We start from the raw sequence: 26,548 nt of genomic DNA, 5'->3' as shown, positions 1-26,548 counted from the left end.
AAGAGCACACCCAACTGGGTATGCACGCAGCAATCCCCTTTTCTCTGTCTCTCCATCCTGCCGGGATTTGCCGGGATTTGTGGCATACATATACATGTGCCCAGAATGTTGTTGTTTAGCTCTAGGGCACATGCTCTAATGGGAGAGGCAGAGAGACAGAAAGCGAGAAATCACCCCCGGGAGGAGGCCATGCCACAGTCCCTTCTCCTCCATTCTTCTCTTAGGATTTTGGGCAAACATGCACACACACCCAGCCTGAGTTTGAATCCACTGGATACAGGGCTTGAACCATAGTTGACCACATGGGAGTCTAGCGCCTTTACCACTATGCCACTTGCTAGCCCCATGCCCAGTATGGTTTTTAAGCCTCCAGGATGGGGACTCAAACCATATGGGACTCTGCACCATTAATCACTGTGCTGTGAGGTGAACCAGAGTGGCCAGGGCTTGAACCATAGTTGACCACATGGGAGTCTAGCGCCTTTACCACTATGCCACTTGCTAGCCCCATGCCCAGTATGGTTTTTAAGCCTCCAGGATGGGGACTCAAACCATATGGGACTCTGCACCATTAATCACTGTGCTATGAGGAGAACCAGAGCGGTTTTCCTTTCTGAACCTGTAGGTTTCATAAACCTGTACCTCTACTCTGCATTGCGTTTGATCTCACAGTTCTGCCATGCAGTGGAAGGACTTCCCATTCATAGCAACCATTTTCATTTGGTGCAGGCTTTGACTGCTCCATATTTTACATGCAGCTGGTGCCCCCTAGTGACAGGGCGAACAGAGCACATGGCGAGGCCAGATAAAGGGCAGCAAAGTTCGTGCACAGTCATGGAATCAGGTGAAAAACATTTATTCTTCGTATTTCTAATTTATTAGTTTTCTGAGTTCAAGAAATCTCTTCAGAGTACTATAAAGGCACAGTTAATATGCTTCTTTAACTCGGTAGCAAAATGGAATCGATAAAGATAGGGGTGGTGGGGACGCCTCCTTACTACAGCCATTCCCATTTGTTACTTTGTCCTAGTTGAAGTGTTCCAGGCTTTGACTGCTCCATATTTTACATGCAGCTGGTGCCCCCTAGTGACAGGGCGAACAGTCTCCGGGCATAAAGTGTCACAAAGCTAAAGAAATCCATTCTTCCAGATTTAGCTGACCCCAGACTCACAGAGAAGGAAAGGGGAGATACTGCAGGGCAAGCACGTACCATTTGTAACTTGGCAGGCGGAGCTCAGCAGGTATTCTTGGGTTTATAAAATAAGGGCTCTTGGGGTCAACAGGTAGCACAGCGGTTAGGGTGCTGGACTGCCACATGGCTGACCGTGGTTTGTAATCCCAGATCTGGAGGCTTGCTTTCTCCCTCTCTCTCTCTCTCTGGTCAAGTTGAAGAATAATAATAAACAAAATAAGTAATTTTTTAAAAAAAAGATAAGGATTCTTAAATGCTTTTGAAGCTTCACTTTTCTTATAGAGAAAGGATACTTTCTCCCTTGTCTTTGGGCTGCCCTAACCTGGAAGCTGAGCTTTTCAAAGCCACCCCACATAAATCAGCTATGCTCCAAAAATCACACAATTGGTCTGGGCTCGGCAAGAGTCTGGAATAATGAGTTTGTACTCAAATGTTCCTCAATCCATAGCCAGAACAGAATACGGGGCCTCTCATGAGTAGAGAGCCTGTCAAGGGGACCAAAGAGTACGCACCACCTAAGTGTCCTCCACACACATCCAGGGATCCAAAGCCTTTCTTCCCATTAAAACAGGTGTCATCAACCAAGATGGTCCTCCAGGCCGAGGACCACATCGTCCCTCTCAGTCCCTTCAGTCTGAGCTGACATCATCATCATCAGACCACCCACATCTCCCATTCATCTTCCTGGCCACCACTGCCTTAATTCAGATGGTGCTTATCTCCCACTTAGACTGCTTGTGTGTCTTTGAGTAGGATTCCCTCACCCCTCCATCTACCTTTAACTTTGCTACTAGTTATTTTTTAATTTATTAACTAATAACTTTATTAAAAAGTGTAATAACATGATTGATTCCAAGCCACCTTCGACTCTTGCATTTCTCCAGGCACAGAACATGCGCCCTTCTCTGAGCAGACCACGCTCTCGTGTTCCTGGACTCGCACATGCTCTGCCCTCTAGGTGGAACGCTGGAGACCCCTGGCCATCCTGCAAGGTCTTCAGAAGCCCTCTCCTCCAGGAAGAAGCCCCAGCATCCCTCTGGCTCCCACCTATCATGCCACACGGTATCCATCAACAGTACTGCTGGTCCTTGAAGACTTACTGTCACTTGTTTATGTCTTTGTCTTCACTTCGACCTCTTCCAGGGCAAAACTCCCTTCAGATGACCCAGAATTGCCAAGCACAGAGCAGAATGTACATGTAGGCATGCATGCACATGTGTGTGATATAAAATATATCATGTAATCTTGAAAGCCGGCTTTATTTTATCTACATCAAACCAGTCAAAATATATTCTGGAGACCTTATAGAAAGAACCTATAATTCAACCCCTAATGGGACTAGGTTTGAGTCTTCATGCCACTTTTTTTTTTTTAATTTTTGGTTGGTGTATAATAATTGTTCATTTTTATGGGGTACAGTGTGATTTTTTTTCAATAGATGTACAAGGGGACCAGCAGGTAGTGTAATGGCTATGTCACTGAACTCCCATGTAGTTAACCGTGGTTCGAGTCCCAGACCCGGTGGCTTAAACTCACGCCAAGCACGTGTGCGTGCATGCCCAAGATTCCAAGAGGAGAATGGAGGAGAAGGGATTGCAGCATGGCCATCCCCCCTGGGGGGTGATTTTTTACTTTCTGTCTCTCTGTCTCTTTCTGTCTCTGGAGAGTGCACGCAGCATGTAGCCAAAAAAACAAAACAAAACAAAAACCCTCTCCAATACATGGATATAATATGTAATCATCAAATTGTAAATAAACATATGCATCTCAAACATGTATCATTATTTTATTTTGTGCTGGGAACATTGAAAATTCTCTCTTCCAGCAATTGTAATAAACATGAAATGGTTACTAACTAGAATTACTCTGTGTTTTAGTACTCTAAAAACCCATTCCTTGTATCTACCTGCAGTCTTGTATCTGATTACCAAGGTCTTCCTATCCTATCCCTCCCCCTCCAGTTTCTGATACCCACCATTCCACTCCCCACTTCTGCACACTCACTGCAGGAAATTATGCCAAATGAAATAAGCCAGATACTGAAAAATGAATAGTGCATGTTCTCATTCATGCCACCTCCGAACAGCTGTGTGACTTAGGTAAGTATTTAATCTTTGTGAGCCTATGTTTTCCACTTGCAAAATGAAGAATAATAGTACCTTCTGTCGACAGAAATAACCAATTCTGCAGAAATAATAATTAATGTGGTTTAATTCATGTGGTTTCTAAGCATAAATGTGTGTACCTAGGCCCGGAATAGAGGCAAACATGCTTTTCTCAGGGTGATCAGATACAAGGGATCTCTTTATTTGATTTTGAGAGTGCAAGACAAGGTTTGGAATTTAGTGAAAAGAGTTTTCCATTGGTCTGGCCCAAAAAGATGGGACATCTGGAAGCGAGGGCTTATAGCTTAGAGGTGGGTTTTACAATCTTTAGGTTGGTGATTGGAAGGGAGGTCTGGGTTTGGGGAGAGCATCTCCAAGAAGGGTACTATAACAGAGAGAAGGGGGCTTGGATTCATCACAAGATACTGCCCCAAAGACAGGATGTTGGAAAAGTCCTGCTACCAAATGGGCCAAAATGATCCGTCGATGTGTGTGGGCAAGACTCACCCCAGGCCCTATGGAAGGGATTTTGGAAATAGGAAGAAGCAGTCCGACATCCGTCTGCACTTCCAAGCAAAGTAAGTCTAAATACGGTATCACCTACAGTGTCTATGAGTGCCTGGAATGCAGTAGGCACTCACTGAAATGAGTTTTATCTCTCTTCTATCTTTATGCTTTATGCCCACTTACCTATCTTTCCATCCACCTGATCCATACTGTATGCATGTCTATGATAAAATAGATGGGATCTTCCTGCAGGAACACTAGAAACTCGGAATACAGTTGTCTCCCTGGCCTCATGCAAACATATCTATACTTCCACCAGGATTCCTTGTGCATTTTCACTTGTAAATGGCACAGACTGACTTTTTCCTTAACTAATGGAAGCTTACTCAAGGGTCAATTATTACTTCATGGAAATATATGTCTACCACTCCTTAGTTTCATACTACAAAGCAGAGAGAAAGTGTTTTTATTTCTAGGTCATTTAGTCATTTCTCCCCTACTCACCTCCTATATATTTGGGGCCAAGTCAGCTGAAAAAATAAAATCATATAAGCAAGCCGCCACTTCATCATCTTGTCTTGGAAACGCCTGCTGGCAGCATGCATTTCACATCCCCCAAATGGGGTGTTCTGCAAAAGACAGACGGATTCCTGCTTCCCTAATTTCCTGCCCTCCTTTCATAGCATCAGATTCATAAAACATGGCCCGGGTGGCCATGTCTGTCTCGCTGTCTAGGGGCTGAAGCAAGGCTGAGGGAGACTGGGAGGGAGACACCCGCTGCCCAGTGCCTGCTGACGAGACCCGCCTAGACCCTATTAGAGTGCTTAGCACAGGGAAAAGAAGCAGGGGAAAAGACCCAGCTTGCCAACAAACCATTACGCGAATCTACACATGTGGTCTTCAGGCCTCTCCTGGAAGTGTTCTTTCCATGACCAGCTCTATTAATTGGTGCAACCGCTTCAAAACGATTTCAGTTTTTATGTTGCAGGAAGAGATTTAAGAGCCCAATTGCTATGTTTATTAGATACACTTGAACTTCTTTCTACTCATTATGTTTATCTTAGATAAAGTAGTGATAAGGGGTACAGTGAGAGGAAGAGTTGATTCTAGGCTATTGCAATAGGCTCCAATTTGGCACCAAGTGTTGGGGTGTTTCTAGGAGGAGCTGACTCTGCAAAAGCAAAGGAAACTCATCTCATCACTCCTTGGGAGAAAGCACGCAGCGAACAGCCCAATTATAAGGCAATGAAAGGGAGCTATGGGTACCTAAGTGACAGACAACTGAATTTAGTTCTAATCTCAACATCTGGAAGACATGCTATGTCATCCCATGCAATGACTAGATCTGGAGTTCGGTTGGTAAACACAGCCCTCAAGCCACACAGCACATACCCATGATAAAACTCCCATTGTAAAGCTCTCTGGGGGATCCACGCGCAGATTCGTTCAGTTACATTCCAACTGGTCATAATTGGGAACCCAAAGACTGAATCTTGGGACCAGCAGATGGCATAATGGTTACACTGCTGGATTCCCACGTAGTTGATCATGGTCCGAGTCCTGGACCCAGCAGCTTAAAACTCATGCTAGGCACATGTATGTGTATGCCCCCAAATCCCGAGAGAATGGAGGAGAAGGGACTGCAGCCACTCCTGGGGCGGCGAGGGGGGGTGATTTCTCTCTTTCCGTCTCTGTCTCTCTGGCGAGAGAAAATGAGAAATCATTCCTTAGGAGGCATGGCCACACCCAATCCCTTCTCCTCCATTGTTCTATTAAATGAAGTTACCTGGAATTTAACAGATTTCTGCAAAGAACTTTGTATTTGAAAATTTCTATGAAATCACATACGCTGTGATTTTCCCCATCAATGTGTCTGAACCCCCAAAGCTGTAATTTCAATAATGGGGTACGTTTCACTTCTAGCAAGAGCAAGTTGGGTTTTTAGATGCAAACTTCCCACTGAAAGGAAATGAAAAAGCATAAAAATACTTGTTTGAAATAATAGCAATCGATCAAGTAACACTTTAAATTTTGTGAGACCAAAATTCAGGAGAGAAGGGAGAACAAGAGCCATACAGCTGGCACCATGCCACCCATATCGTGAAATACGAAAGCAGTGCCTGACCAGAGATTCGGGAAGATTTGCAAGCCTAATGAGAGAGAAGCCAGAATGCTCGCCTGCCAAGGGCTTCGGTATATGTTAATACCAAAAGTAAGAGTGAATCAAAAATAAGGCAGTCCAGTCCTTCCTTATGCTGATATGCTCAGGATTTAATTGCTCGCATGAAACAAAAATACATCCGCTCTGCAGTGAGTCATCAAGTTACCTGAACACTTTTTCATATATAATGCCTGGCTCTCAATAAAAAGTAACCAGCTATTACAAGAAGACGAATTTCCTCCAGAAACCAAAAGAAAAAACAGGTAGCAGAGACTGGCCCACAGGAGATTCAGAAAAGGAGTTACCAGGTATGGGCTTTAAAATAACTAATGAATATTTTCAAGAAATTAAAAGACAAAATAGAAAATTGTACCAAAAGATGAAAACTATAGAAAGTATCAAATGGAGAGACCAGCAGTTAGCATAATGGCTATGTTGTTGGACTCCCATGTAGTCGACCGTGGTTCGAGTCCCGGACCCGGTGGCTTAAATTCACGCTGGGCGCGTGTGCGTGCGTGCCCAAGATCCCCAGAGGAGAATGGAGAAGGGATTGCGGCGTGGCCATCTCCCCTGGGGGGTGATTTCTCGCTTTCTGTCTCTCTGTCTTTCTGGCGAGTGCATGCACCCCATAGCAAAAACCTTTCCAAGAAAAAAAAAAATAAAGTATCAAATGGAAATACTAGAATAAAAAAGGAGATCAGGAATGCAACCGATGAATTCCATAGGAGAGTAGATGTGAAGGAAAATTTCTGAAATGGAAAATATGTTAAAATATCCTGAATTAAGTTTGGCATCAAAAGCCTAGAAACAGGGAAAAGTGACATTAAAAAAGTGAGAGAGAAAATGTCTAGTAGATGTGTAATTATAGTCCCAAAAGAAAAGGAATACAGGATTTAGCAGTAGGACATTCTAAGCATATTGTAATACCACCACTGAAATCCACAGCAAAAAGAAAATCTTTTAAAAGAAACCAGAGAGGCTGGCAGGTGGTGTGGTGGTTGGGGTGCTAGACTCTCACATGGCCGACTGTGGAGAGTCCTGGACCTAACGGTTTGCTTTGCTTTCTCACTTTCCCTTTCTCTGTCTCTCTCTGCTCAAATTAAAAATAAATACGAAAAGCCCAGAGAAAAAGATGCATCACCTTGAAGAAGCAACAATAAAATTGACAATGACTTATCAATAGAAGGATATTAGTATGTTATCTTAAAAGTGCTCAAAGAAAATAAATGTCAAAGTAGATAGTTGAGATCAGCAGTTGGTGTAATGGCTATGTCGCTGGACTCCCATGTAGTCGACCGCAGTTCGAGTCCCGGACCCAGTGGCTTAAACTCACGCCGGGTGAGTGTGCATGCATGCCCAGGATCCCAAGAGGAGAATGGAGGAGAAGGGTTTGTGGCGTGGCCATCCCCCCTGGGGGGTGATTTCTCGCTTTCGCTTTCTGTCTCTCTGTCTCTGTCTTTCTGGTGAGTACACGCGTCCTATAGCAAAAACTTCTCAAAAAAAAAAAAAAGTGAAATAAATACATTTTCAAACAAAAAAAGACTGTACATCACCAAGAAATCTATAAGGACATTATAAAGGGGTTTTCTTTCATGTGGAGAAGAAAACTGATCACAGGAAAATGCTGAGAAAATCAGAGTAATACAGAGCAATGGAAAGTTAATCATGAGTAAGAAGAGATGGATGTTGACTCTGTAAGCAAAAACCATGAATAGATTTCAAAAATCGTTCGTACCAAAATAAAGTTTGGCATCAAAAGCCTAGAAACAGGGAAAAGTGACATTAAAAAAGTGAGAGAGAAAATGTCTAGTAGATGTGTAATTATAGTCCCAAAAGAAAAGGAATACAGGATTTAGCAGTAGGACATTCTAAGCATATTGTAATACCACCACTGAAATCCACAGCAAAAAGAAAATCTTTTAAAAGAAACCAGAGAGGCTGGCAGGTGGTGTGGTGGTTGGGGTGCTAGACTCTCACATGGCCGACTGTGGAGAGTCCTGGACCTAACGGTTTGCTTTGCTTTCTCACTTTCCCTTTCTCTGTCTCTCTCTGCTCAAATTAAAAATAAATACGAAAAGCCCAGAGAAAAAGATGCATCACCTTGAAGAAGCAACAATAAAATTGACAATGACTTATCAATAGAAGGATATTAGTATGTTATCTTAAAAGTGCTCAAAGAAAATAAATGTCAAAGTAGATAGTTGAGACCAGCAGTTGGTGTAATGGCTATGTCGCTGGACTCCCATGTAGTCGACCGCAGTTCGAGTCCCGGACCCAGTGGCTTAAACTCACGCCGGGTGAGTGTGCATGCATGCCCAGGATCCCAAGAGGAGAATGGAGGAGAAGGGTTTGTGGCGTGGCCATCCCCCCTGGGGGGTGATTTCTCGCTTTCGCTTTCTGTCTCTCTGTCTCTTTCTGGTGAGTACACGCGTCCTATAGCAAAAACTTCTCAAAAAAAAAAAAAAGTGAAATAAATACATTTTCAAACAAAAAAAGACTGTACATCACCAAGAAATCTATAAGGACATTATAAAGGGGTTTTCTTTCATGTGGAGAAGAAAACTGATCACAGGAAAATGCTGAGAAAATCAGAGTAATACAGAGCAATGGAAAGTTAATCATGAGTAAGAAGAGATGGATGTTGACTCTGTAAGCAAAAACCATGAATAGATTTCAAAAATCGTTCGTACCAAAATAAAGTCATACTTTAATTCTATTTTTCACAAACTTCTCGAAGTTCCCTTGCAGTAATAGCGGAGGGGCATATTTAGGTATAATCACTTGGAAAACATTTTGAAATTTAATATATACATAATTATGAACCAGCATTCTCAGTACCACCTTATCTACAGAGGTGGGAGTAATACAATCTGCGGACTCAGTAATATAGGCTGAAATTTCTACTTCAGTATCTAACCAACAACAGGTACTATGAGAATATTTTAAAACATTTATTTGTAAACTTTTTTTTTTGGGGGGGGTTTTTGCTATAGGGTGGGTGTGCTTGCCAGACAGACAGAGAGAGACAGAGAGACAGAAAGCGAGAAATCACCCCCTAAGGAGGATGGCCAAACCGCAATCCCTTCTCCTCCATTCTCCTCTCGGGATCTTGGGCACACATGCACATGCGCCCGGTTTGAGTTTTTTAAGCCACTGGGTCCGGGACACGAACCACAGTTGACTACATGGAAGTCCAGCGACATAGCCATTACGCTAACTCCTGGTCCCTAAACTTTATTTTTTGAGAGAGATTTTTGCTATAGTGAGCATGCGCTCGCCAGCGAGACAGAGAAAAAACGAGAAATCACCCCCCCAGGGGGTAGGGGGTATGGCCAGGCCACAATCCCTTCTCTTGGCATCCTGGGCACACATGCACACACATCCAGTGTGGGTTTAAGCTGCTGGGTCCAGGACTCAAACTGTGGTTGACTACGTGGGAGTCCGGCGTAATAGTTACACAGACATAACTATTACACCATCTGCTGGTGCCATCTGTAAACTTTTAAACTGCTTTGATATTCTGTCTCGCCAATTTCATTTCTACTACCAACACATCTTTTTCTGTTCTAGTTAATTCGGAAGTATAATTTTTTTTAAACATTCTCTTAGAACTCTTGATAACAGACTTTCTTAAGTTTTTAAATTTAACTTTATTATTATTTTCTATCAGAGAGAGAGAGAGAGGAAAAGTGAGAAAGCAAGCCACCAGGTCTGGGACTTAAACTGCGGTGGGTCATGTTAGAGACCAGTGGCTTTAACCACCATGCCACCTTAAGTATAATTTTAACAGGGCTTTTTGAAAACAATCCTGTTGTCTTTTGGCAAGCAAACAAAACTCAAATCATTATTCAGTTATCTTCTGTAGGTATCTGTCCCCCAGCTCCCACCAGAGGAAATCAAAACACTCTGTCCAGGGATCATAAACTCAGAACAGAAAATATAGTGAGAAATAAACTGGGCCAGCTCTGTGGTCTGGTGGTTTGAGCTGAAAGGCACATGGCTAACCATGCTGTTTCGAGTCCCAGTCCCGGCAGCTTGAGAAACACACCAGGCCTGTTTGCGTGCATGCCCAAAATCCAAAAGGAGGGGAGAGATGGAGAAGGGATTTTGGCATGACCACTCCCATGGGGGATCTTTCTACTCTGTCTCTCTCTAGCAAGGGCACATACCCTCTGTGTGTGCTAATATATGTGTGTGTGTGTGTGTATAGACACTTTGGAAGACTGTATGACACTTTCTCACAAAACTATGTCCCTATCATAACACCCAGAAATTGCACTCCTTGTTACTTACCTAAAGGAGTTGAAATCTTAGTCTGCACAAAACTTGCATACAAATGCTTATAGCTATTTTATTTGTAATTGCCAACACTTGGAAATAAACAAGATGTCCTCCAGCAGGTAAATGGAGAAGTAGCCTGTGGTACATTGGACAATGGACTATTATCCAGCACTAAATATTGGGTCACCACAAGTCATGACACAGCTTTGCACAGGAAAACAGAGAAATGCGTCATGACTTTTCCGACCACCCAATACCTTTCTCTTCTTAATTCATTTTGCTATGTGAACCTAAAGCTATTCTGAAAAATAAATGAATAAATAAATAAATAAGATACCTCTGGAGGTCAAGAGTTAATTAAATCTAGTATGCAAGAGTTCCCCTCATAAATGCAGCACTTAACTGCTTATCTAATACCTTTATCTCCAAGGTATCCTTTTCCCTAAATATTCTCAGTTCTTTGACCTTGAATGTCGCAGTGTTGATGTATTAATGCTACCATTCCAAGGGAAAGATGTTTGAAATAGTTTTGTTCTAAGAATTCTTTGCAGTCAGTAACCAATTTAGACAAAAAGGAATGTGAATCCCCTTCAATGTAATTATTAACATAAATTAGCATTTAAGAAACACTATAATCCTTTGGGAAATAAGCCAAAGTATTATTTATTTATGACTATTTACATACTTACAAATTAGTTTCATCCAATACATCATCCTGAATATTATAAAATGAGTATTATATAATGGAAGTAAAAATCCACATTTAACAATTCATGTATAATCCAACTTTTAGAACATAGGCTAGTACCAATTTGGATTCCATAAATTACAAAATCTTGTTTAGAATTTTTGCTAGCCAAAGAGCACAGTAAACTCAACAGTATATTAAAGTAATTTAATTGACCCTGAGTATTACTAATTTGCATAATTTGAATATACATAATACACTTTTATCTGTATTCTTATTTACTTACACTTACTAACAATAGTACCCTTGCTGTCTGTATTCACCCATCTCTATTTTCTACTTCATTAACTCTCAAGACAAAGAGGAATAAAGAATAGGATAATAATAGCAAGAGCTCAGAAAAGGAAATTACTGGCATAGATAGCACAAAACTTTTACAATTTTGAATGTCTGTTCGACAGCTTAGGTCCAGGGTGCTTAACACACTTTATAACAGAGGGTCTCCACCTGAATACCTGAGCACCTTCTGTCAACTACGGCTGATGCTGAACTATCCTTCCTGCATTTTTCTCATTCTCTTTCACACAAATTAAAATGTTAAGGAAGTGTACAAGCTTATAACATACAATAATTTGAATTAAAACACATAGAATGTAATAGTAATGTGGAGATCTTCAGAAGAAAAAAAAAAAATCACAAAACCACCATAGCAACAGTGCTGAAGACCTGCTTTTCTACTATAGCAAGCTTGAGCGAGAAAATGCTAGTGTGGTAGGTACAAGGGAATGGGCAGGAAGACAGGAAGACTACCAGGCAGCTGGATGGCTGGCAGGGGAGACTGTGGCCTTAGACTGGCGGTCAGCATTACTGATGCTTAACCACCACCGTGACCGCCTGGCTAAGCTGCCAGGGTGAGAGAACTCGTGAGTTACTTTTCTGGCCCCCTGTACATCTGGGAAATCTAAGGACAAAATAAACAAGAGGGTGGGAAGGGAAAGTTGAATGTGGAGTCACACATGCTCTGATCCCTTCCAAAGAGATCTCTGGGCCTAAAGAATCACATCTTGTATCTCTCTGTCCATCGGCCCTTCTCTAACCCTCTTTACTCACTCCCACTGTTGACCCAAACAGCGTGAAGGCTTACCAGGTTCCAGGGGCAGCAAAGGTTTCAACCTAGCCATGGAATAACTGCCACTATTTGAGGGTCATAGGAAAACTGCCATTTAATGAGATGTCCATGTTTGAGTCTATTAGAAAAACCCTCATTCAATGAGATATCTGTCTCTTGGTAAAACAGAAAAGGAAAACTCAGATATTTTTAGTATCTGAGAAATTTCCAACAACAGAGAAAATGGCTGAAATATTTTAAGTATGAGGCATATTTTCCTTCAGTTGGCAACGAAAGACTATGTTTTTGTCAGACAGCAATGTCATGATGAAATACTATTAAAAAAGGATGGCTTTTTTGAAGTAATGGTAGAAAAAGGCTTTTCTTTCTTACACATGAAGAAGGAAAAAAGTAATCTATGGCTCCTAGACAAAAGGCCATTACAGCATTTGGTATATATCTCTTTGATTTATCATTACTTTTAATAATACAGAAGTCTGAATTTCACTGAACAATCCTTATACAGTGCTTAGAAATTTAGAAATGAACATACATAGTTTCAAAATTAATACTTAAACTCTTCTCATCTTTAGGTAAGAAATAACAGCAATCAAGCAATTACTTGAAATAATATTAATACAAAGTAAACTTGTAAAGATAATGAATAAAACCTTCGACCCCTTTTATAAAACTGCCAGAGATTGTGCTAATTCTTTTACATCTAAAGAATTATATGGAAGAGTAAATAACAATTAAATTATATTTATAAGAAATTATCTTCAAAAAGTTATTTGACAGTAGATATATAGAGTTCAACACATAAGAAAAAAATCTATTTAATTTTGATTTATATAAATCCAAAAATGGTAAAATATATTATTTGAGGAGAAAAAAAAGGTTTTACTATATGAGCCAGATTGAATATAAAAGTTCCTTTGAAAATATTCATAAAAAGGCAGAATGGCACAAAGTTGAAAAAGAGTGTTTAATGCAAACTAAGTAAGAAGTAATATTAATTAAAATGACAGCATACCATCAAATAGGCAACAGTGTAAACCTCTCTCAAAGTTTTATATACTACAGTCTGAAGAACTCGAATGGAAGCAGAAACAATGGCTGTTGTCAAAGTTCATTCTTGGAAGTACTAAATAACAATATACAAAAATAACATGAATACTTCTGATTTAAAACCTACTTGAATCATTTGTCCGTCAGCTGTCATAAAACGATGAAAAATTGAATGTATTGCCCCAATGATCATAGTAAAGATAAACGTGCGAAATGCCAAAAATTATTTTAAGAAAAATTTAAAAAGTATAATTATCCAACTATGTGTGTACGTGATGACCAAAAAGAAAATGATAGAGTCTGGAATTTTGGCCCACATTGTTAAAAACGCACGGGGCGGTGGAACGTCTTCCCAAGTAGGTGTTTAGGTCAATTGCTGAGCAAGCTGCTTGGCTTCAGACTGGAGATCATGTGCACACACAAAAAGGCCAGCAGGTGGCACAGTGGTTAAGGTGCTGGACTCCCACATGGCCAACCATGGTTTGAGTCCTGGACTCAGTGGTTTGAAACTCATGACGGGCATGTGTGTGTATGTGCCCCAAATCCCAAGAAGACAATGGAGGAGAAGGGACTGCAGTATAGCCATCCCCCCGGGAGGTGACTTCTCCCTTTCTCTCTTACTCTTGCTTTAGCCAGCGCACATGCCCTATAGCAAAAAATCTCTTTTAAACAAATAAAACAAAACAAAATGAAACCTTCACAGACTGACAGGGCAGAGATGAAGCAAAAAGAAACAATGCTTAAAAGCATATTCGACGAATATGTTCTTTGACGTCTTTAAAAAAGGAAAGAAACTAAGTACACAGTATTAAATTAGATGTCTTTGCACATGAATTTCTACCTTATAAATTTGGTTTATCAAATTGTGCTATAAATATATTTGTCTATTTTCTTTTGTTCAGAACTATGACACATAAAATTACGTGATTATAAAATGAATTTTTTTTCTTTGCATCTACTGAAATGACATCAAGTCTTCCTGGACAAAGAAAAATTGCAGCTCACAGAAAAACTATAAAAACTGCTGGATTCATCATAATTACTCAATTCATGAAGGTACAATCTCTTCTTCAACATCAAGCTAAGAGTGAGGCAAAGCCCCGGCCTCCTCACATGGTCCTCGGCGGCAGGCGCTGTTTATACATGCCTGCGATGGCTTTGGCCGCGCTGTAGATCATCTGTCGGCGGGACATGCCAGTAAAAGCCGCGTGCCAATCAGTCCGGCTGACATTTAGTAAGCTCTTTTCCAGGACTTCACCCACTGTGACCAAAAGGCCTGACCATCTAAGATTGTAGTCCTGGGGAGTGAGACTTTGAGCCTATAAGAGAACAAAATTGATATTACTCACCATACATTTGAGAAAAGCCACTGGAACTATGATACATGACATTTCCAAGTTTCTCAGGTTACTTTTGGATTATGACAAACAAAAAAAAGCAAAGCTATGATACCAACTGAATAAAGTTGTGAGATTTTAAAGGAAAATAATAATATACATCACTACTTTGTTTAAAATGTTCCCTTTAAGCTCATTTTGTAGTTCTAATTTAATCTTAGTCCTAAATCAATTAGGTTATTGGGAGTCCTCTGTTTTTTTTTTTTTTTTTTTTTTTTTGAGAGGTTTTCACCATAGGGCGCGTGTGCTCGCCAGACAGACAGAGAGAGACATAGAGACAGAAAGCCAGAAGTCACTGCCCACGGGGGATGGTCACGCTGCAATCCCTTCTCCTCCATTCTCCTCTCAGGATCTTGGGCACGCACGCACACGCACCCGGAGTGAGTTTTAAGCCACCGGGTCCGGGACGCGAACCGTGGTAGACTACCTGGGAGTCCAGCGACATAGCCATTACGCTAACTGCTGGTTCCCCTTCTCTGTTTTTCTATGCAAACATGCATCATGACTTTCCTGACAACCCATTATTTCCTTATTCATTTATGTATTTTAAGGCGTGTGTGTGTGCGTGTGCGCACATGTATGAATGCGCACACACATCCCACTGCTAATAATCAGGATACCACAGGGGCTGTTTTTGACTTGTACTTGGCAGATATGTCATAGGTCCCTCCCAATATTAGTATATATTAAGTCCTATCTGTTCTTTGAGCATCATGTCTATTTCTTTCCAATATAGATTCCTAAAGATAAAATAAAATGTTCTTTTGCAACAGTCAGATATATAGCACAGAGGTCTGCAGACTTTCCTGAAAAGAACCAGTGGACATTTCAGGCCCCGTGGGCCAGACGGTCTCTGCTGCGCCTACTCAACTCTGCTGGCGCGGTACCAAAGCAGCTGCAGACAACAAGCAAACAGACAGCACTGCGGCGAGTTATAGAAACAGCTGCTGGACAGCCGCAGGCCGGTGTTTGCTGACCCAGATCTACAGCAGTGCCGATGCGATGATAGGAGCACGCTTAAATGATAAGGTGTCGAACGTTTTATCATTAGATCTGAGGTTTGCTGTGATTTTCAAGGATGCACATACCTTTCTAATCCTAATTAGCTAATTAGAGTTATTGTATGGTTGCGATTTCTCTTTTTAAAATTTATTTGTTTATTATTATTTTTAAATTTGCTGTAGGACATAAGTGATCACCAGAAAGAAAGAGAGGAAAAGAGGGAGAAAGTGAGAAAACAAGTCACCAGGTCCAGGACTTGAACCACAGTCCAGCACCTTAACCTCCATGCCACCTGGTGGTCTCCAGTATGGTTGCTATTTCTACAAAATACTTTCAACTCAAGACCAGTAGATGGCGAAATGGTTATGTAGCTGGACTCCCATGTAGTCAACTGTGGTTTAGGTCCTGGACTCAAAGGCTTAAACTCATGCCAGGTGCGTGTGTATTCATGTTCAAGATCCTGAGAGGAGAATGGAAGCGAAGGGGTTGAGGGGAGGCCATCCTCTCTGGGGGGGTGAGGGGAGAGGAAGATTTCTCACTTTCTGTCTCTCTGTCTTTCCAGTGAGCACATGCTGCCTATAGCAAAAATCTCTCTTTAAATAAAAAATACTTTCGACTCTATTGAATTCTTTGTTTCTTTAATCTATTCATATATTGAATTACATAAATTGCCCTGCTATTGTTGAACCATCCTGCTATTCTTAAGACAAATGCTTCATGGTCAGGATGTAATGTTCTTCTAATAATTTCTAGATTTTATTTATTAACTGTACAAACAATTTTTACACTTAGCTCATAAGTGAGACTGGACTATTATTTTCTAGGGATTAGGGGCAGGCTAGTTTCATAGAATACACTGAAAAATTTTCTGCCTCTAGTTTTGATACTCTATTAGCATAAGAATCATTGGTCCTTGAATGTTTTATAGCACTCATTTATAACACCATTAGAACTCAGTGATTTTTTGGAAGTTAGATAAAATTCTTCTGCTATAATGCTTCACTGGGATAATCAGACTGAATCAAGTGAAACTGACGATGTTTAACTGTTTTTGGCTGTCAGAGAGAGCAATTTCATACAGTGAAGTCACACTTATTCTTGAATCAACTACAACAAAATTTGTATTTTCCTAGAAATGCTTATCACTTTATCCTATTTTTCTAATTTTTGGCCTAACAGTAAGCATCACTTACAGCCTGTCAATCACCTGAATGCGCGATTGAGTTTAATGTTGCTACCTACAAAAAAGATTTCTTAGACTTCTGAAAATAGACTATAGTATAAACAAGTTTCAGTAAAATCTCAAAATTCTAAGGATCAATCCTTAGTCCCCTATCTAAACTATAACCTTTTAAAATGGCCATAAAGTTGTTTTCAGGAATTTTATGAAAACACATGCCAAGTTTTTATGTAATATATATGTGAGTTTTCTTGGGAGGGAAAACAATACTTTCATCAGATTTCAAATGTCTTTAAGTCCCAAATAACTTTAAGAGACTTTTGAAATTACATTTAATGTTGCATGAAAGTATAATCAGGGAACCAGCAGTTAGTGTAATGGCTATGTCGCTGGACTCCCACGTAGTTGACCGCGGTTCACTTCCTGGACTCGGTGGCTTAAAAACTCATGCTGGGTGCATGTGCATGCATGCCCAAGATCCCAGGAGGAGAATGGAGAAGGGATTGCGGCGTGACCATCCCCGCTGGGGGATGATTTCTCGCTTTCTGTCTCTGTCTCTCTCTGTCTGGCGAGCGCCATGTACCCTATAGCAAAAAACCTCTCCAAAAAAAAAGAAAGAAAAAGAAAAACACACCAGGCACATAAGCATGTATGCCCAAAAATTTCAAAAAATAGGGATTTGGGAAGAGAAATGGAGGAGGGAAGAAGCAGAGGAGCGAAGACCACGCTATGTCAATGCCCCACTGAGGAGTGCTTCTACCCCTCCCTCTTTCTCTGACGAGCACATGTACCTCTGGAAAGATTTTTTTAAAAAAAGTAAAATTGTGAAGCAAAATTTTATGAAGTGAATGATAGGAAAAGGTCAACAAAATACCATTTAACAGTACAGAGATTCCAATGGAAATACATACTTATATTCCATTTCACTGATGAAAAGGTTTAGACAAATCCTTTAGAGAAACAGAATAAGAATCAACATTTATGCTCACATTCTTCTGAAAACTCTGTGGATAGGGACATTATTAAGTCCACTTTTCAGTCAACAAGCCAAGCCTGCAGACACGTGCCCACCACCGAAGCTTCCAATACTGACTCGTTACTAACCGTGAACAGCCAGGGAGGAAGATCAAATCAAGAGAAAGAAAAGTAATGGCGGGATAAAAACGTGAGGCAAAGGGGAGAGTAATGAGAGAACGAGCAGGAGAGGGGCATCTCTTCCTAATCTCAGGCTAGGGAGCATAATTTAAAAAACAGAGAGGAAAACAATGATCACCCTTTCGAAGATAGTTGGAAAACAAACGTAGGGAGGTATTAAAATAAGATGGCAAGACAAGGAAATTGAAAAGCAAAGAAAAAGTCTATATAAGAGGAAAGACTAAAAATCAAGAACATCTTTCTAACAATAACACCACCAAAAATCACTTTTTTTTTGAGACGTTTTTGCTATAGGGCGCGTGTGCTCTCTGGAAAGACAGAGAGAGACAGAGAGACAGAAAGCGAAAAATCAACCCCCAGGGGGGGATGGCCATGTTGCAATCCCTTCTCCTCCATTCTCCTCTTGGGATCTTGGGCACGCACGCATACGCGCTCACTTTGAGTTTAAGCCACCGGGTCCAGGACTCGAACCGCGGTCGACTACATGGGAGTCCAGCAACATAGCCATTATACTAACTGCTGGTTCCAAACATCTTCTTATTTTGAAAACAATACTGCAAGTTTCTGTGGAGCACAAAGACAGAGCATGGGAGAGCACTCACCTGCTGCACAGATTCCAAAGGCACCGGCGTGGCTTGTGTGAACGTCTCGAGATGAATGCCATGGACAGGGTCTTCAACCACCAAACACCCGATGTCAAACCACCTGCGACAGAACACAGGAGTTTCAAACTGCTTACATGCTACATGAGAGTTACGGCAGAGAGACTAACCGAATACACCAAGTACCGTCATTCAGATAAAACGCTAACAGATTTCAAAAGGGCAATGTTTTTCTGATCAATTTGCTGGAGGATAAGCCACAAAAACAAGAGAAAAAAATTACTCTGTTGGCTTAATTCTACAAAGAAATGAAGAGGGAATAACTACAAAGAAAAAATAATTAAAAATTACTTATCATGGAAAATATTTTCTTGCTAAAATGGGGGAGAGTAAGTGGAAGCAGGGTTTTTCAAATTTGCAATAGATACAAATTTATACTCACTTGAACACACAACTCGCTTACATGAATAATATTTTTTAAAATGTCACTTGCCAAAATATGGCAAGTATTATATTACCAACCCTGTCAATAGTAAGTAACCAACTAGCAAAATCACTAGCAAATCAGACTAAGTTCATTCAGAGGAAATGACAAATAATCCTCTCAGTACTGACAAAGCCTGAATTGTTCACAATATGTCAGTCTAATAAAATTAAGGAAACTTTCTTCTATTTAAAGATGCTTAAAAATGACAGAAAGTGATATATTTTAAAATTGACTTCATTGAAGACAACTATGTCACAACCAGAATTTTATCTAATTATTGGGTTGCTGGAAAAGTCCTAACATATTTTACATGGAAAACCAGAAAAATACATCATGACTTTTCTGACAACCCAACAGAATCATGAAATAATCAGAAGTCCTGAAATCATGAATTTAAACAATAAAAGGATAGCAGAGCAGAAAAAGGTTCACCATCTCTATTTTTAAAAATATGTAGATCCTGGGGACAGCAGATGGCGTGGTGGTTAAGGTGCTTAACTCCCACATGGCTGACCATGGTTCAAGCCCCCACCCAGTGGCGTGTGAGTCACACTGTATGCCCAAAATCCTCAGAGGGAACTGGAGAAGAGACTGAGGCATGGCCATCCTCCCAGGAGTGAGTTCTACCTTTCCCTCTGTCTCTGTCTCTGGCAAGCACATGTGCCCTATGGCAAAAACCTAAAATAAAAAAAAGAAAAGAAAAAGAAAAGAAAAAAATGTTGAGGGGCAGCAGGTGGTGTGTTGGTTAAGGCACTGAACTTCCACATGGCTGACTGTGGTTCAAGTCCCGGACCTGGAGTTCTGCTTTCTCACTTTTCCTTTTTCTCTCTCTCTTCCTTCCTCTCTCTCTAGTGAGTGCACATGCCTATAGCAAATTAAAATAATAATAAATAAAAGTACTTTTTTTTTAATAAAAGCTGATCCTAGGGACCGGCAGTCGGTGTAATGGCTATGTCAATGGATTCCCATATAGTCGACCGCAGTTCGAGTCCTGGACCTGGTGGCTTAAACTCATGCCGGGCATGTGCGTGTGCACGCGTGTCCAGGATCCCGAGAGGAGAATGGAGGAGAAGGGATTGCGGTGTGGCCATCCCCCTCGAGAGGGGGAGGGGTGATTTCCTGCTTTCTGTCTCTCTGTCTCTCTCTGTCTTTCTGGCGAATGCTTGCGCCCTATAGCAAAAACCTCTAAAAGAAAAAAAAAAAGGTGATCCTATAAAGTATAATGAAATGTAAAATAGTAAACCAATTTACATATTTGAAAAACTAATAAAGTAAAATAGAGAGTAAAATAAGCAACTGTGCTGAATGTTAAAATGGCAGTTTATAATGTCTACATTATTCATATCCTAAAACTGTTTGAATTAAGAACATTAACGACATTTATTTTATTTGTTACATTAATCAGTGGGCTTTCTTGGGGGGGTATGACAACTTTCTCAGTCAAGATAATATATTCGTGGCCCTGCTACGGTGGTGTAGGCAGCAGCACTCAGGCTGCCTGCAGTTGAAGGCAAATGACCAACAGCAGGTTGGGATTCCAAGTAGACCTGAAACGTGGTGGGCGCATGCATCCAAGATCCTAGCTAGCCAGTTAGGGAAGTGAACCACAGTGTGACGAGATTGTCTAGGGTTAGGCTATTCCTCTCTCCCTTTCATGCGTGTGCAATCTCTTGAACTGTCATACTCTCTCTCTCATGAAAGAAATAAAAAAGATAATGTGTTTATGAAGTTTCCACAAAGCCAAGCATAGCTAAACTTACTTTGCATGCTCTGTGCAAAATAATGTCTACCGGGAGACAGGGAGTAACGTACTGACCAAGCTGTTGGGTGTGTCCTGCAATGTGGCCAGTGAAGGTGTGAGGAGAATGCCTTCTCTGTCAGTGAATGCACAGCAGACTCGAAGGTCTCCTGGCTCTCTAAAATGCCAGTGGGATACTGAACGTTTCAGCCAGGATATCTGCTACCATATTCTTTTCAACTCAGTAAATCTAAAACTGCAATCACTGTCATTCCTACCAAAACCTCTTCCATTTCTGTCACCAATCCTTCGACTACGGCCCCCACTCCTGGGTCCCCTAAATTAGGGAGGGGTAAGAGAAGTTTTCCGGACTAGAGATGGTGAAAGACAAGCCCCGAGGACCCTGGTCCCTCTCCCACTCCATGTGGTTGGTGACTTAAGATGAACTTGATCAATCCTATCTGAAGCTGATGACTTGAAAAGGCCTTAAAAACTGTGGTGCCAAGAAATTTAGATTTCATATAGCAGGAAAAGATGTTCAGTAGGATCTAGGAAATCACTCTTTCAGCTTAATGCTATTGGTATACCAATTTGCGCTACATCAAAGACAGCTGTCACCAATTCACAGAAGAGACATTCTAGATATTTTAAGGTCATTTTTGCATATTTAACATGTAACCCGAGATTTTAACACCAAAAGCTACATAGCTCATCTCAGAATGGGGATGTTCAAGCTTTCACTGGCATTTTTCAACATAGGGTTTATTATGTATAAAGCTAACTTTTCTCATTTGGCATGAAGTGATAAAAATCTCATCCATAGTTGAAACACTAGTCTATAGTAGCTCTATTTTTGTTAGGGGCCAAACGCATTTGAGATTTCTTCTTTTGGCCGGCCTGCTCTTCCTGGATTGGACTTTTCTTGCCTCCATTGTAAGCGTGCATTTTTTCGACTTTGTCTTCTGTGCATTTATTTTCTGCAGGAGCAATGAAGAGAAAAGTAGCCAAAGAAAGAAATAGGAAGTGTCTGGTACCCTGGACTCGCTCTGCACTGTCCTGTTCTCCCTCCCTCCCCACTCTGAACCTCGCTATCACACCCATTCTTTCCTCTCTCTTCCTGAATCCCTACTAGAAAATACGAACAGACTTCTAATACTATTACTATCCATAATCTCTATAATATGCTATTCTTCTGCTCAAAAGGTATTTAATGGGAAAAATACCATATCTAACTATGACAGAAGAGTTTATGGCTGGCCAGTGCTCCCAGTGAAATGCCAGATGAGTTAGACAAATCATACACTAAAGGTATCAAAGAGCTGGAGAATCGAGGCGCACAAAATGGAGAGAACATCTCAAAGGAGAATGAAGACCACCGGGGGACCCTGAACACAACCGGGCCTTGATTTAGCTCCAAGTACACCAGACTACCTTCCTTCCTCACACCCACACAACTCTGTTTACTTGAGGAACAGATGAACCTTCTCAAGATCACGTGAAGCCTCTGGAGTATTTTATGTACAATGTCTGGCTGTCGAAGACTACTAGGCAATCAGAGAGACAGCATGACATCATCAACCCCACAGCAAAAGAAGACCAAAGCAGATTCTGAGTGAGCCCAGACACTGGAATGAGTAGACAAGGACTTTAAAATAACTATGATTAATATATCCAAAGAAGGAAAGGTAAAGATAATCAAACAGACGAAAAGATGTAGATATTCAAAGGAGGTTGAACCTCCTTTTTTTCTTTATTTAAGACAGATTTTTGCTATAGGGCATGTGAGCCACTGGAGAGGAAAGAGATAGAAAGAGAGGAACCTCGCCACTACCACCTCCAACCATCGAGGGGTAGTCATAACACTATCCCCTCAGAGATAGAAAGAGAGGAACCTCGCCACTACCACCTCCAACCATCGAGGGGTGGCCACACCACAATCCCTTCTCCTCCATTCTCCTCTTGGGATCCTGGACACATACACACATGGCCCGGAGTGAGTTTTAAGTTGTTGGGTCTGGGACTTGAAAAGCGAAGTTCAGGGACCAGCAGTTAGTGTAATGGCTATGTCGCTGGACTCCCATGTAGTCAACTGCAGCTCAAGACCCAGACCCAGTGGCTTAAATGCACATCGGGCACGTGTGCGTGCATGCCCAAGATCCCGAGAGGCAAGTTAAGGAGAAGGGATTGTGGCGTGGCCATCCCCCCTGGAGGGTGATTTCTCGCTTTCTGTCTCTCTGTCTCTCTCTGTCTTTCTGGTGAGCACACACGCCCTATAGCAAAAACCTCTCCAAAAAAAAAAATAAATACCAAAAATGAAGTCCAGTGACATAACCACTATGCCATCTGCTGGTCCCTAAGCTGAACATATTTTTAAGGAAAGAAGAATTTGATGTGTACGTTTAACAGCAGGCTGGATACAGGAGAAAGCAAGACTAGTGAACCTGAAAACAGGTAAACAGAAAATGTCCAAACTGAAGAACAGAGAGAAGAGTAGGAGGAGAAAAAAATGACACTGGAAAATGTGAGACGCTGTCAAAGAGTGAACAAACATATAATTAGAGTTCTACAAAGAGAAGGGAGAGAAAAATGGGCCAGCAGCAGTTCTGGAGCTGTAATAGTAAGAATTTTCCAAAACTGATGAAAGACATCTATCCACAGAATCAACAAGCTTAGTGAATCCACCAAAAACTAATTATCAAAGCTTCAAGAAAGCAAATAAAACAAACATACCTAGACATATCACTAGTAAAAATGCAAACGTCAACGACAGAGGACAGCTGAAAGGCAGCCGCAGAAAGCCACGTATCATCTTCACGGAAACAAGACTGCTGACGTAACAGAAAGGACGGGAGCCAGAAAACAATACGATGGTATTTTTAAAGTACCGAAAGAAAAGAATTACCAACCTAGACTTCTACATCCAGTAAAAATAAAAGTGAATTCAAGCATTTCAGACAAATAAAAGGCGATCATTTGAGCGAGCAGTCCTGCATTAAACATAAAATCAAAGGAAGCTCTTTAGGCAGAAGGATAATGGTCTTAGAAAAACAGAAAATGCAGGAAAGAATTCATAGAATAAATATAAACAAAACTGCCTGGAGATAATGCTTACATTGCTGGACTCTCACACAGTTGACTGCGCTTCAAGTCCTGAACTCAGCAGCTTAAAACTCACGCCAGGCACATGTGTGTGCGTGCCCAAAATCCCAAGAGGAGATTGGGGAAGGGGTTGTGGCATGGCCATTACCCCTGGGAGGTGATTTCTCACTTTCCGTCTGTCTGTCTGCCTCTCTCTCTGGTGAGCACAAGCCCTATAACAAAAATCTCTTAAAACAAAACAGAACAAAAAACCAAGTTGCCTGTACAGAACAATAGTAATAACGTCCTTGGAGTTTAAAATGTATGCAGAACTAAGATACTGCACAGCGATACTGCAAAAGGTGAAAGGGCGAACAGTATTAAAAGTAGCTCCAGGGAACCAGCAGTTAGCGTAATGGCTATGTCGCTGGACTCCCACGTAGTCGACCGCGGTTTGTGTCCCGGATCCGGTGGCTTAAAACTCACGCCGGGCGCGTGTGCGTGCATGCCCAAGATCCCGAGAGGAGAATGGAGAAGAAGGGATTGCGGCATGACCATCCCCCCTGGGGGTTATTTCTCGCTTTCTGTCTCTATGTCTCTGTCTGTCTGGCGAGCGCATGCGCCCTACAGTGAAAATCTCTCAAAAAAAAAAAAGTAGCTCCAATATTTTCAGAAGTCATAGTTTTTATTTTAATGTTAATAAAAGGCATATTGCAATCTCTAAGGTAACCATTAAATGCATAGACTTAGGGTGAACGGGGAAAAATGAAATCATCATCATCATTGGCTAGTCCCTCGGTGCTTACCAAGGTTCAGACGCCTCACCCACAATCTATCCCCACACCACGTCTTGATTTCCTATTTAACAAACATTTGGCCAAAGTGAATATTCCAACCCCAGAGTACATTTGAATTATTTTAAAAATTTTTCTTCACCCAGAATATCCTACATTTTTCAATTTAACCAAGTTTTACTCCCTCTTCAAAATCCAGTTCAAGCCCTAAGACTTCATGAATTTCATTTAATACTACCTTCAAATTGAGTTAATTTCATAGAAATTTTATATAACATTTCAGCAAGAATATCACACACCCTTTTATACCATTAGTTTAAACATGCGTGTGTACGCATCTTCTCTTTCAACTGGCCTATATTATGCTTTCAAAGGTGGAGGACTTTTTTTTTTGCATACTATAGCCATAAAGTGCTAGGCATACAGTTATTTAACACCGAATAAATAAAAAAGAAAGGAAAAACAACAGCAAAATCACAGTGCTATTACAAAAGGTAGATTTTAACAATGGACGTTTCCATTTGTTTATTTGTTTTGCCATGGGACACATGAGATCACCAAAGACAGACAGAAAGAGAGAGAGAGAGAAGAAAGTCAGAGGGAAAGTGAGAAATCACCCCTAGGGGGGAATGGCCACACCTCAATCCCTTCTCCTCCAAGGACTGTAGGTACGTGAGCACATGCGCCCGGAATGGTATTCGGGTTGCCAAACCTAGGACTCGAACCAGCCATGTAGGAGTCCAGTGCTAACTTAACCACACCACCCGCTGGCCCCCAAATGAAAATTACTTTAATATAAATCAATTCAGCATATATAAAACATTTTTCCCCATAAAGAAAGCCATCAACTATAAATATAGAGCTCTCCAAAACAAAGATTACTCTGCCCGGAGGTTTTTCTAAACTAAATCCATGAGAGACAGTACTGAGAAGAAACTCAAGCCCAGTGACTGCTATCAGGCCATTCTGCCCATTCCTTACATTATTTTCAATAATTCACTGTGTGAATGACTGTGTTCTCTACAGCTGGAAGCCTGCTGGATATAACTAACTACACAAGGAATTTCAGAAAGATCATAGAAAGATGGAATTAAGGTACGAGTTTATTGGTGCAAAATAATTTTGGAATCCCTGCAGTGTTTTTCTTAATACACCTTTTTCTTACATTTAGTGCCATTCGATTACGTGATTATTAGACCAATCTTGAAAAGCAGACAAAACTAATCTCTATTTTATAATTTGAAAAGAGAAACTAGAACAGAAATGTCAGCTAAGCTTTGTGGGACACTGCAACTTCAGAGACAGAGCCAATGTTAGAACGCCCTTTTCTCTCTTTTCTCTTTGGCTCTAAAAAACGGAGACACATTTCGCTAGATACTCATTTGAAAACACCAGACCCAGTTACATTTTGCTTTTTTTTTTAATTTATTAATTTGTCAGAAGGCATGTGTGCTAACTGGAGAGAAAAAACCCTAGGAAGCACCTCCCAAGGCACGTAATCATGCTTTCATCCCTTTTCCTCCATTCCTCCCTCCTTTCAGGATTTTGGACATATTTCTAAAACTGTTGGGTATGAGACTCAAACCACATTGCCATCCATGAGGAATCCAATCACCCAAGGGCTGGCCCACATTTTGCTTCTAAGAGAAATACAATAAGCCTCTTACTTATCAGGTAGCAATTCTGCAATGAAGTTTTCCACCGACACGGCTGTCTGCTTTTCATGGATCACTCCATTTCGACGTAAGCTATCTATCCGTTCCTGGGCACCCTAAACAATAACGGTGTAGGTTACAAACTGTTTTACATGATATGACATTAAGGTACTAATTTATGATTATACGCCACATACATATATTTATAACAGGCACATGTACATTCACTGTAAACGTTCAGATAATATGAAAGCATACGGAGTAAAAAAATAAAAACGTCTAATCATGTTCCCTCAGTGTTAACAGTTTCCAAATTATTCCACCACCATTATTACGTGTTGTGAAATGAG

The 26,548-nt window shown here is 40.9% G+C and overlaps 1 protein-coding gene across 4 annotated transcripts in view; it reads right to left on the bottom strand.

The window, feature by feature from the left end:
- Positions 1-14,049: 14,049 nt before the first annotated feature.
- The window catches only part of PRRC1 (proline rich coiled-coil 1), a 35,444-nt gene continuing 22,945 nt past the window's right edge, over positions 14,050-26,548 (bottom strand). For all 4 annotated transcript variants that reach the window (XM_014586640.2, XM_006145536.3, XM_006145537.3 and 1 more), the window contains 3 exons: positions 26,211-26,314; positions 18,447-18,549; positions 14,050-14,429 (listed from right to left, as the gene is read on the bottom strand). In XM_014586640.2, coding sequence (XP_014442126.1) covers positions 14,220-14,429; positions 18,447-18,549; positions 26,211-26,314 — 417 coding nt within the window. In that variant the 3' untranslated portion in view covers positions 14,050-14,219. The remainder of the gene's footprint in view (positions 14,430-18,446; positions 18,550-26,210; positions 26,315-26,548) is intronic.

The sequence above is a fragment of the Tupaia chinensis genome, unplaced genomic scaffold (assembly GCF_000334495.1).
Source record: "Tupaia chinensis unplaced genomic scaffold, TupChi_1.0 Scaffold000152_1, whole genome shotgun sequence".
Classification (NCBI taxonomy): domain Eukaryota; kingdom Metazoa; phylum Chordata; class Mammalia; order Scandentia; family Tupaiidae; genus Tupaia; species Tupaia belangeri.
The sequence above is the reverse complement of the archived record's forward strand: the minus strand, read 5'-3'. Positions and strand labels throughout refer to the sequence as shown.